Source organism: Camellia sinensis, chromosome 5 (assembly GCF_055761805.1).
Source record: "Camellia sinensis isolate YWXY chromosome 5, ASM5576180v1, whole genome shotgun sequence".
In the NCBI taxonomy this organism is placed as follows: domain Eukaryota; kingdom Viridiplantae; phylum Streptophyta; class Magnoliopsida; order Ericales; family Theaceae; genus Camellia; species Camellia sinensis.
The window spans coordinates 208,137,270-208,149,561 of record NC_138965.1 but is presented as its reverse complement, the minus strand read 5'-3'; the positions used below and the strand labels follow the sequence as shown (position 1 = coordinate 208,149,561).

At 29.3% G+C, this 12,292-nt stretch overlaps 1 protein-coding gene across 1 annotated transcript; it reads left to right on the top strand.

Annotated features, from left to right (window-relative positions):
• Positions 1 to 5,299: 5,299 nt before the first annotated feature.
• Positions 5,300 to 10,357, top strand: LOC114317771 (Putative thiol-disulfide oxidoreductase DCC). The gene is made up of 3 exons (XM_028264533.2): positions 5,300 to 5,712; positions 6,738 to 6,905; positions 9,853 to 10,357. The coding sequence occupies exons 1-3, from the start codon at positions 5,466 to 5,468 to the stop codon at positions 10,062 to 10,064; spliced, it is 627 nt and encodes a 208-aa protein (XP_028120334.2). The 5' UTR covers positions 5,300 to 5,465; the 3' UTR covers positions 10,065 to 10,357.
• Positions 10,358 to 12,292: the final 1,935 nt, after the last annotated feature.

The window sequence follows — 12,292 nt, the reverse complement described above, 5'->3', positions numbered from 1 at the left end:
GTTAAAACTTTGGATGCATATGTTAAATTTTGTGATGTCAAATTTATTAAAACTTTGGATGCATATGTTAAAAAGCTTTTGGGGTGTATATAAATTTAATATGACTTATTGGGTCATTCTATCAAACACGTGTAATGATCGTAATTGATTCGAGCCCCAGCAAACTCACACAAAAGAATAAAAAAACAAAACAAAAAAACATGATTCGTTTATTTTCTGAACACGTGTTCAGAAAATGGGTTCTAGTTGCGTGCCTATATAAAGAAAACTTATTGAGTCATTCTATCAAACACTTGCAATACATGACTTATTGGGTCATTTTATAAGATGAAAAAGATGAACAAAAAATAAGATGAACAAATTAAGGGTTTAAAAACTGTCTAACCTTGAACAGAAATAATAATAAAAAAAACAAAGCAAGCCTTCCCTACCAAAACAAAAAATTGTCTAGATTAACCCCAAAAAACTGTCCGATTTTAATACAAAAAACTGTCTAGATTAATCCTCAAAAATGTCCGATTTGTTGATTAATATGAGAGAAAACAACTAAGAAAATCAATAAATTTATAAATGATTAAACAACAAATAAAATTCTTTACCTCTGTGGATTTGGAGGAGGGTTCACAAATTTGACTCTGGTTTTTGGATGATTGAGAGAAATTCTTTACCTCTGTGCCAGAGCCAGGCTAGTTGTAGAGCTCGGATTCAGCCACCGGCGAAGTTAAAGAATTTTGGAGCGGTTCAGAGGGATTGAGATGGGTTTGTTGTGGCGGTTCAAAGGGATGGAGGAAGAGAGAAGATGAAAAGAGAGATATAGAGAGAGAGAGAGAGAGAGAGAGAGAGATTCTGAGCGTGTGTGTTCAAAATTTGAAAGAGGAGTGTGTTCAAAATTTGAAAGAGGAGTGTCAGAGAGAGAGGGGATCTGTATTGACAAAGAGGATCTGTATTGTGTGTGTTCAAAATTAGACGTTGTAAGCCATTGGATTGAATTCAATCTAATGGTCCATGTATTGACAAAGGGACAAAAGTCCTATCAGGAGTAAAAATCTGAGCTTCCATGTTATATAGATATATAAAAGAAAGTATAATTTCATATATGGAATTACTATAAAATTAAACGATAAATGCATAATATATAATTGGTATTGGACATAGAATAATACACGGGAAAATAAGGAGAGAGAAAAAAAAAGAAGGTAATTTAGCATTAAAAAAATCTTAATATCCTTGAAAGAATTAAGAAGAGAAACGTAAAATAGAAAACGCAAAATTGGTATTAAGTTTGTGAATGATCTCAATTACTATGAAAAATATATAGAAAATATATATATATATATATATATTTGTCAAATAGAGTCCATATATGTCTACATGCTGATGTGTCTTTCTTAAAAAAAAATTAAAAAATTATTATATTGTGCCACCTAAATATAGAAAAACATACTACTTTTAATATAATATATATATATATAGATATATAGATATATGATGAGACAAAAAAATATATATTTAAGAATGATTTTTTTAATTTTTTACGATAAAGGTATGAAAAATAAGAAGAATGAGAATGACTACTCGCCTACTTTGTATGATTTTTTAATTATTTTAATAAAAGGTAAATTACACTAACATTTTTTTATATTTTTATTTAATATAGATCTTTTTTTATGTTAAAAAGTTACACTTATTCCCCTGTCAAATTGAAATGACAAATCCACTCCTTAACCTTTATACATATAAAAATAATAAAATAATTCTGATATTTTATTTATGTCATTTTAAGAGAAATAATAATCATTTTCTTTGGTTTAACTCACACAAAAAATATTTTTTTTATTTTTTATATTTTTTATTTTTATTGATTTTTTAAAAATATTTAAAGTAATTTTTTTATTTTTTAGATATATCTAATCTAGATATATTTATTCAAGAAGTATAATATTTTGTGATTTTTTTAATTCAAAAAATACAAAAAAAAATCAGTAATACTGTAAAAAATGTGAATAACGGTATTTGGTAATATTGTAATAAATGTGGATGAATAGACAAGAAATAAAAATGATGGTGGAAATAAAAATGAAAAATGATATTCATATATAAAAATTTATACAAAAGATATCATAAAAATATTGTGATAGTGATGTTGTAAATATAAATCATGTTTATGAGTGTTTTGTTTTAAAGTGAAAGATCACATGAAGTTATATTATTATATTTAAAAATTTTATACAAAATTTGTGTTTCTATATTATCACTCAATAAAAATATGTTTAGATAAAAAATTAAAGAATGTAGTCATGATAATAAAAAGAAGAAAAAATAAGAAAAGGAAAAAATAGTTATTTAGAAAATTTTAAAATATGACATCAATAATGTAGGAGTAATTTGTAATGAGATTACAAATTTTAAAAAGAAAATGCAATATTTTAAATATAAAAAAAAAATCTATACTAATAGAAATTTCAGAAATTGTCAGTATAATTTATCTTTTAATAAATAATTTTAAAATAATAATCAGTGTGATTGGTTTGAGTTTTCTAGATTAAGTTTTTTAAAAATTAAATTTTTTGGTTTTCATATTTTTTTGTTTTTAGTGAATATTTTTTAAATTTTAAACATTTTTTTATTTTTTTAGATGCACCTTAGTTAGAGGTATCTAAAAAGTAAAAAATTTATAAAAAAATATTTTAAAAAATTAATAAATACATAGAAATACAAAAAATATATTGAATTCTTGTATTTTTTTTGTATTCTTGGTATTTAGTGAATTTTTAAAAGATTTTTTTATAATTTTTTATTTTTTAGGTGTATTTATGTTAGATGTGTTTAAAAAATAAAAAAATTACTTAAAATATTAAAAAAATTTAATAAAAATAAAAAAATATAAAAAATAAAAAAATAAAATTTTCTGAAATGTTTGAAAAACTGGTAACCAAGCCTGGATTGCCAAAATGGACATTAGTTTACTGGCAACGCCTCAAAAATTCTAGAAGTTACGTGATCATTTGGACTTTTGAACACCAAATAATTTCTAAAGTGCTTGGTGTCTTTTCCGTGCTGACATTAGACAGTCCCGTCTGATCGGGTTTCTGCCACGGTATTGCATTTGTATTTAATAATGAAACATGTTGTATCTTATTTTTTAAGTTTATTTTGGAAAATTTGTTAAAAAATTTTTTTAAAATATAAAAAAAAATAAAAAGATGATATAACTCAAAATAAATTAAAAATTAAAAATTAAAATGTAACTTTTAATCCTCTATCCAAAAGAAGCCTTAATTCATAGCTCTTAAGTTATTTAAAAAGTTTCTTAATTCATATAACAATCTCATTTGATGAAATTTAAGACTAAAATTTTATTTGTCTTGATTTAATTTTGTATTTTAAAATTTGATTTTAAATGGGATACAACATGTTTCAAAAAAATTGAAATCTAAGCCTTAATTCATAGTTTTATTGTTTCTAGTATCTCTCCCTCTAGTTTCAAATACTAAAAAATTTAATTAAAATATATATAATAAAAAGTAACGAATGTTTTTGAAAAAAAAAAATTTACTATGAATTTTTTAGAGTGTTTTACTTGCTTTCATTTTCTCAACATAGAGCATCTCCAACTCAACACTCTTAATTAGAGGATGAAAATACTTTTTTTATTCAAAAAGTGAATATAGAGTATTTCACTATTCACTCAAACTCCAACCATAAATCATCATTTTCTTCTCTAAAGATTTCTCTCGAAAATATTTTCATCAAAAAGATATGATTTCACCTCATTAACAAATATTTAATTTTGAAATTTTTGTAAAATATATTTAATATCATACTCATTTTAAAGGTATGATTTCACCATTTTTAATGATGTCAATTTTACAAAAATTAAATTTACATATTAAAAATTATTTGAAATATAATAAAAAATATAGAATGAATAGTATTTTAGTGGAGATACTCTATTTTTCATCCTCCCTCCAAATATAAAAGATCAATCCATACTCCTTCCAAATAGAGATGTATTTAGAGAATGAATTGGAAAAGTAAATCCTTCAAATATGAAGTTATAGAGGATGGATTTAGAAGGATATCGGGACGCTGCTGTGTAGCCCGCGCAGCAGCGTCTGCTGTGCGGCAATTTGAGGCCATTTCGGGGCCCATTTTGATAATTCGAATCGTTCACATTTTAGAATATATTAAGTAGAACATTCCTGCAAAAAATCAAGTTAATCGAATATCGTTTATACATTCATCCACTCACATTTGTATTTACAAAAATAAATACAAATGTATTTTAGCTTGATTAAAATGAATACAAATGTGAGTGGATGAATAAATAAACGATATCTGATTAACTTGATTTTTTGTAAGTATGTTCTACTTGATGTATTTTAAAATATGAATGGTTCAAATTATTAAAATGAACCCCGAAATAAGCCCAAATCACCGCACAGCAGACGTTGCTACGCAAGCTGCACAGCAACGTCCTCACTTCCGATTTAGAATTGGTCAAGTAAACTTGTAGTTTAGGGTGTAATGAAAGGAAGAATATTTAAGTTGATGGAATAGTAGTGATTTTTCTCTTATCTGATACTATTCACTTGGCTTGTTTTCACTTTTCAAAAAATACTTTTTAGAAAATTTTACTTTCTTATTTTTCGTATTTTTTTATTTTTACTGAATTTTTTTAATATTTTAAGCAATTTTTTTATTTTTTAGACACACCTAACATAAATACACCTAAAAAGTAAAAAAATTGTAAAAAAAAACTTTTAAAAATTCACTAAATACCAAAAATATAAAAAAAAAATACAAGAATTCAGTACATTTTTTTGTATTTTTATGTATTTAATAATTTTTTAAAATATTTTTTCATAATTTTTTTACTTTTTAGATACATCTAAGTAAGGTGCATCTAAAAAAGTAAAAAAAATGTTTAAAATTTAAAAAATATTCACTAAAAACAAAAAAACAAGAAAACCAAAAAAATTAATTTTTAAAAAATTTAATCCAGAAAACTCAAACCAAACACACTGATTAAACTCCTATAAACCCATCATAAAATTGAACGATTTAAATTATTAAGCCTAGATTTGACATCTTTTAAAAAAGTCAAAAAATTAAAAAGTCACTATCTTATTTAAATCACATCATTTACGTCACCTCTCTACCACATTATTTCAAATCCAATCCATATTTTATAAAAAGTCAAAAAATACACTTATTTACAATATCTCAAATAACTCCGAAATTAAAAATTAACTAGACCCTCCAATTAAAATATTAGAATGAAAACAGTTGAAACCCTGCTTATAATCTAACTTTGCTAGTAACATTTCTGAAAAAAAAATAAAAATTACTACTTGCTTTGATTTCCTCTCTGTGAAAACGAAACCGACTTGGAGGCCAAGCAACGAATTAAAACCAAAAATAGTTAGTGCAAGAAACCAGAAGCAGAGAGAGAGAGAGAGAGTATGGTGATGTCAATGAGAGGTGCCGTTCTGCTGCGAACATTGACAAGCGGCACAATACGAACCTCATCGCCATCAATTTCTTCCTGGTTTTCATCAACATCCTCATCGTCGCCGTCCGACCTGGTTTTTGTACCATCTGGTTCCGCCGCCGATCTCCTGCCTGTCTCCGCCAAGGTCTCCACCGTGCCCTCTCTCCTTCAACCTCGCGTCGTCGTTTACGATGGTGTCTGTCATCTCTGCCACAAAGGTACTTTGATTTCATTCCAAATTTCCTATCAAAACATCCACATTGTTCTCTATCTGCACATATATGTATGAATTTTGTGAATGTTATACCCGAGTCGCTGATATTTTCTCAATTTGTTTCACTGGTAATGTTCCTTTTTTTTGCTCAAGCTAGGGTTAGGGTTTCATGCTATGGAAATGGAGGGAGGTTTGTGTGAGCTTGCAAATTGTTTATATGTTTAATCCAGTTGCTCTGTTTGGTTGAGTTTTGAGAACCTTGTTTTTTGAAAAATTACAAAACTAGTTTGATAAAAAATAATAAATACCCAAAAATGATATTTTGGAATTTTAAAAAATTGAAATTTCTGTCACAATAATGAGTGTTTTATGCTTTTTCAATTTTTTAGTTTTTAAAAAACTTTCAGAAAATGAATTCTGAAAACTCAACCAAACGGAGAGATTTAAGTAACTTCTTTGTTTGAAAAACTAATGTGGAAATGGGGAAAGAGAGCTATTTTCTCTTGTTGTGGAGTGTGAGATCCATCAATACTAGTTATTTTGGTTACCTATGAAAATAAAAGGGGGCAATTGAACCCTTTCGAAGGCTATCACAATTTTTAGGATATTCCTTTCTCAAACATCAAACAGAGCCTACAGCTCAGTTGTCTTGGAGGGAAAACAAAATTAGTTAAATTTAATGTGTTCATATTGTTTGATGGGATTGCAAAGACTGCTAAGATATATTATTTAGGAAGTTGCGTATGATCGTGTTAAAAAAGCTTGTGATGCATTATATAACTCTAGAACTGTTGTTTGGATTGCAATTCTGTTCTGCTTAACTGCAAAAGCAAAAGTTATCGGGTTCAATATTACAAGGATCTACCTTTCTGAAATACTAACCATAGCCTCATTGTTTTAACATATACCCAGTTCCTTATACTTGTTTTCTCTTGCAATTTTTGCAATTTCCTGTAGTTATTATATGCATCTATGCAATGCATTGTCAACATAAAATATGCTCCGTTTCCTACTAATATACTTTTGCAGGAGTGAAGTGGGTGATTCAAGCAGACAAAGATAGGAAGATCAAGTTCTGTTGTCTTCAATCTAATGCTGCTGAACCTTACATGAGACTTTGTGGCGTTGACCGAGAGGATGTTCTTCGTCGATTCTTGTTCATTGAAGGCCCCGGTTTATATCACCAAGGGTCCACTGGTTAGAAGCCCCTCTCTCTCTCTCTATATATATATTTATATATTGTGTGTGTGTTTTACTGAGCGCAAAGACATAATTATATACTCTTATATATGTATAGATTTTTTTTACCATGTACATCCTCTCTTGTTATATTAACAAAGAAGAAATAAATGAAGAAATAAGAATTGAAAAGGGATCTGCTGTCCTGAGTGTTTTGGGGTGTAGAGGGTGGGATGGGATTAGGATGGAGGTGGGGTCCATTTAGTATTGTGTTTGTTTGTAGAGTTGGGAAAGGGATTAGGATGGAGGAGGGGATTAAGATGGAGGTTGGAAGGGGGATTAGGATGGAGGAGGTAGGGATGGTATTAAAAAAATAGTGAGGGGACTAGAATTTTTTTTATTTTTTACATGTTGGGCATTTTTTTTTAACATTAATGTTTAATTTTTTGTATTTGTTTTATTATTTTATATAAAAATAATTTAACAATTCCTACACTAATAACTATCATGAAAACAAACACATTTACTTTTAATCCTCTCACTATCAATCCCCTCACTAACAACCCCCACACTATAAATCCCCTTCATTCTACCTCTGAAAACAAACGGGGCCAATGGGACAACATATTGCCCTTTTGGTTATGACCTTCAGTAATGTTGATGGTTTTGCTCTTGCTGTATTCAACTACAACTAGAGTGAGTGATTTGATATTGTAACCCATTAATTGGCAACACTGGTGTCTCATGAAATCAGAACAGTTGAAATTTGGATCTGGATTTGCTTGGTTCCCATTTTTTAAAAACAGTTTTCAAAAAATTCTACACTCTTATTTTCCGTATTTTTTTGTTTTTACTGAATTTTTTAAATATTTTATGCAAATTTTTTACTTTTTAGACACACCTAACATAAACACACCTAAAAAGTAAAAAAATTGTAAAAAAAATCTTTTAAAAATTCACTAAATACCAAAAATACAAAAAAAAAATACAAGAATTTAGTACATTTTTTGTATTTTTATGTATTTCTTAATTTTTTAAAATATTTTTTCACAATTTTTTTACTTTTTAGACACATCTAAGTAAGGTGCATCTAAAAAAGTAAAAAAAATGTTTAAAATTTTAAAAATATTCACTAAAAACAAAAAAATACGAAAATCAAAAAACTTAGTTTTCAAAAAACTTAATCCAGAAAACTCAAACCAAACACAGTGACTAGTTTTTTAATGTAGGGTTCGTTTGGAAAGTGGATTGACTTTTTGATTATTTTAGCCTGGGGCTAAAAAGCCTCGTTTGGAAAGGACTTTTTGGGTTTTTTGACTTTTTGTAAGAGAAAGAATGTAATGATTATAGGTTTGATGTGATGTTTTGTCTTATGAGGCTAAAAAGTCTATTTTGTGTTTTTGTGACTATTGTAGCCAAAAAAATCCCAAACCCCAACTTCCCAAACGAGCTCATAGGCATCTTTCCAGGAAGTTGAAGCTATTTGTCATGTTCAAATATTCCACTAGAAGAAGAAGAAGAAGAAGTTCAGAGAAATTATCTTTATGCGATTGGTGCCTCGGTCAATTCTCATTAGGAACCATGTTAATTATTGAAAGCATCTGGGGTGGTCATTCGGAAAATTGTCCCATGCTCAGTAAAATTGATTACACCATATCACAGAGGTGATACAGTTATGTTAGATTATTTTCCTGCAATGCATCTAATATTGGAATTCAGTGAGCCAACAAAGCCCTTATTCTACTAATGAACCAAAATTGTGATCAATGGCATTTCATGAATAAGATGGACCATCTTGACTATAGTTGAATTTCTTGGAACATGATGAACAAATCACTTAACAAACCGACTTTGTTTGATGAATGGACTACCTTATCCAACATCTCATGGAGCAAAGCTGTTGGTGTTCACTAGCATGATTTTTGATTGTCTAGCTGGTTGATGTTGCATAGTGCAAATAATTATTAAGCCAGAGATTTAGATGGGACAATTTTGAAGATGCTTTTTTGGATTCTTATTGGAAAGAAGTGATCTAGTTTTCAGTTATGCTATTGAAGGAAGTTTATTTTATGGACACTTTTATTGTAAATTTATTTGACTTTAATAGGGCCATTAAACTGTTGTGATGTATTTGAACTCACTATGATCCTTCAAATATGAATCACTAATGAGTGATTGTTACAGAGATTTCCTTTCAGAGTAAATAACTCAGATTTGTTGAGGGAGAGAAAGGGGCATCACTTGGAAGTTGGAGTCAATTAGATTGAACTCTGCAAAAAAAATTAAATTACATCGACTTCTATATAAAATTTGGCCCTTTATAGGCTATGGTTTTCATTCTCAAGTTTTTTTTTTTTTTTTGGGGTTCTAAAGGCAATGGATTATCTGCATTAAAATCAGAAAGGCTTGTTCGATCATTTTTTGAACTAATTGAGGGATTCATATATGATAATTTTCTAGGGATACTCATTGTACTATGTTTAGTGTTAATTTTGTTATTCTCTTGATATGGTTTTGTAGAAACTTGATCAACAAAGCTTGATTCAACTATTTGGGGAGCTAGGTCTCCGCCTGTGTCCTAATTTTTTAAAAAATGTTGTGTTGGCCTGGCTGTGAAATGTTGTATTCCTATGCCGTGAGGTGTCTACTAATTAACAGGACAAGTGGGAATGTTGGGACCACATGCCATGAACATTTGAAATGAATGTCTTTTTGCATCATATGGAAGACTTGGCAGTGTGGTGATCTAATCCTTTGTAGGCTGTTATTGTGGTGATCTAATCCTTTCTTATGCCTAAACATTCATAAGATGATTTTTGAGTTTCTGATAGAATTTTCTTCTTAATGATGATGTACAAATGTCTAGCTTTATTTTCCATGTAAGCACACAGTTTCTTTTATTTTTTCTGCTCTTTTGTTTTTAGGTGTAAATTTCGAGTCTCATCTGAGTTATTTAATTTTGCAGCTGCACTGAGGGTATTATCTTACTTGCCCTTACCTTACTCTGCATTAAGCACTCTACTCATACTCCCGATGCCCTTAAGGGATGCTGTCTATGATTATGTGGCCAAGCGGCGGTATGACTGGTTTGGAAAGGAAGATGATTGTTTGGTTCTGCAAGAGAAAGAGTTGCTTGAGCGATTTATAGATAGGGAGGAAATGCTGGATCATAGCTGACCAGATCTGTGATTGCCACTTGATATTCAATCAAGCGACATTTTGGGTGAGTTTTCACTACAAATATCTTGGTTTATGTGTCTCATATAGAGATCAAAATGTAAAAAGTTGTAAATGCACATTATTCTCGAGGAGAATGAATTGGTTTTAGCGAGGGAAAAGATGTTCTGCACACGGTTGAGCAGGAAACAAAAAAAAAATTAGATATTAGCCAGGAAAATACATCAGTGTGTTGGTGCCTCTTGTAGTGATTGAATTGTGTTGAGAAATTTATGGATTTCCATTCGAACTCATAACGTATTTTCATGTGCATTGATGAAAATATTGGTTGTGATGCAGTGGAGACATTTTTGAGTTCTGCCATTGCAGCTGTGTATTTTCTTAGGCTTCAAGAGATTGATGACTACAGGATGCTTAGAGGGTAACATAGTTGAGAGACACCACAAAAAAAAAAAAGGATTTGAAATTCAAACATGTTTCTAAGCAGTTCCTTTCCACCAAAAATTCTTGAAAGTAGAATTAGATAATGGAGATGCTAGTGAATGTCTATTATCATGTTTAATTGATTCACTAATAAAGTTATAAACAAAAAAAAAAAAGGCATTAAATAGAATTATTGTTCGCTATTGTATGATAATGGTCATTCTATCAAAAGACTTAAGCCTTGTTTGGTTTAATTCTCAAAACATTATTTTTGAAAAAAAATTTCAAAATTTTGTTTGGTTGGAAATTTTTTGAAAAAAATTTCAAAATCAATTTCTCTCTCCTACACATCAATCAATTACTTTTTCTCTCTCTTTTTTTTTTCTCAGTCACTTTTCTTTCACACATATCTATTCAGCTATAACAAAATATCTAATCATCCCAAACTTTCAAATGCTAAAACTATTTTCAAAATATACAACTAAACAAATCAAAAAAAAATTTAGGTTGCGTTTGGTAGAGTTTTGTAAATGTGATTTGAGAATTGAGTTGTATTTTGAGTTTGTGAGTTTTAGAATTGTGATTTGAGTGTAGAAAATTTGTTTGATTATAGTTTTTGAATAGAGTGTTGAAATGAGATTTGAATTGAAGTTGGAATTAAGATTTGAAAGTTTGATGTGACACGTAAAAGAAGAAAATGTGTTTGGCTATGAATTTTGAAAATAATTTTCAAACTGTAATTCAAATTGTTATAACCCATAATCAAACACATAATTCGTAACTGTATTGAGCTTATTAGTCAACATTCATGACCAAATTCTTTTTTCAATACAAATCAATAAATTAATTAATAATTTTGCTCCCAATTCTTAATTGATTTTAATAAAAAAAATTTGAAGGAAAATTTTGTTCGTATAATTTGGCTCCACATAAATTTTTGATTCAAATAATTATGACCCAATTCTTTTTTTCTTGTTAATTTTTTTTCATTTCAATTTATGTTTTAAATTAATTTATTTTCCAATTACACTTCGTCCTCCTCTATATACACTTCGTCCTTCTCTACCAAGGCAGCACCAAATACACTTCCTGCTCCTGAACCAAGGCACCAGCCAACATACAAGATCAACTTAATTGATGTTCCTCTCCCAACACAGTCTCTATCCACTAAACATTCAAACTTCTGCCTTCAAAACACTTATATCAACTGGACGTCTGACTGAGCAAGGTAACAACACAACCAGCAAGGCGGCGACAGAGGGTAGCAGCCGAATACAGCAGCAGGGGGGCCGACCAGTGAGTTGGCCGATGGGTTGACTGGTTGGTCAACCGGTTTCTGTATTTTTTTTTTTTTCCTTCCTCGCAGTGTTCATATCTCACTTCATACCAGTTTAGCTCATCACATTGCATTTATTAGCCTTAGTTAGTGACTTTATATTCAAAGTTCAGAGAATACTTTTTAGAATTGTGTGCTGCAGAGAAACGGGGGGAAATCGTTGCCAAACAATAAACAAAGTTGTATTTTGATGTGCTAGAATTATGATTTGAGTTCTGTATCCAAACGTGAAGTGCAAAACGTGGTCTAGAAATATAATTCTAGAACACTTCCAAAAAGAGCCCTAAATTTTCTTCTTAAATTTTTTTTAAAAAATTTATCTCAAAACACAAACCAAACAAAAAAGTAGTTTATTGACTTAAGATAAGCTAATCAATACTAAAATGTAGTTGAGCGTGTTTGGTTTAGTTTTAGAATTATAATTTGGGTGTGGAATTGTAATTTAAATGTGGAGTTGTGAGTTGAGATT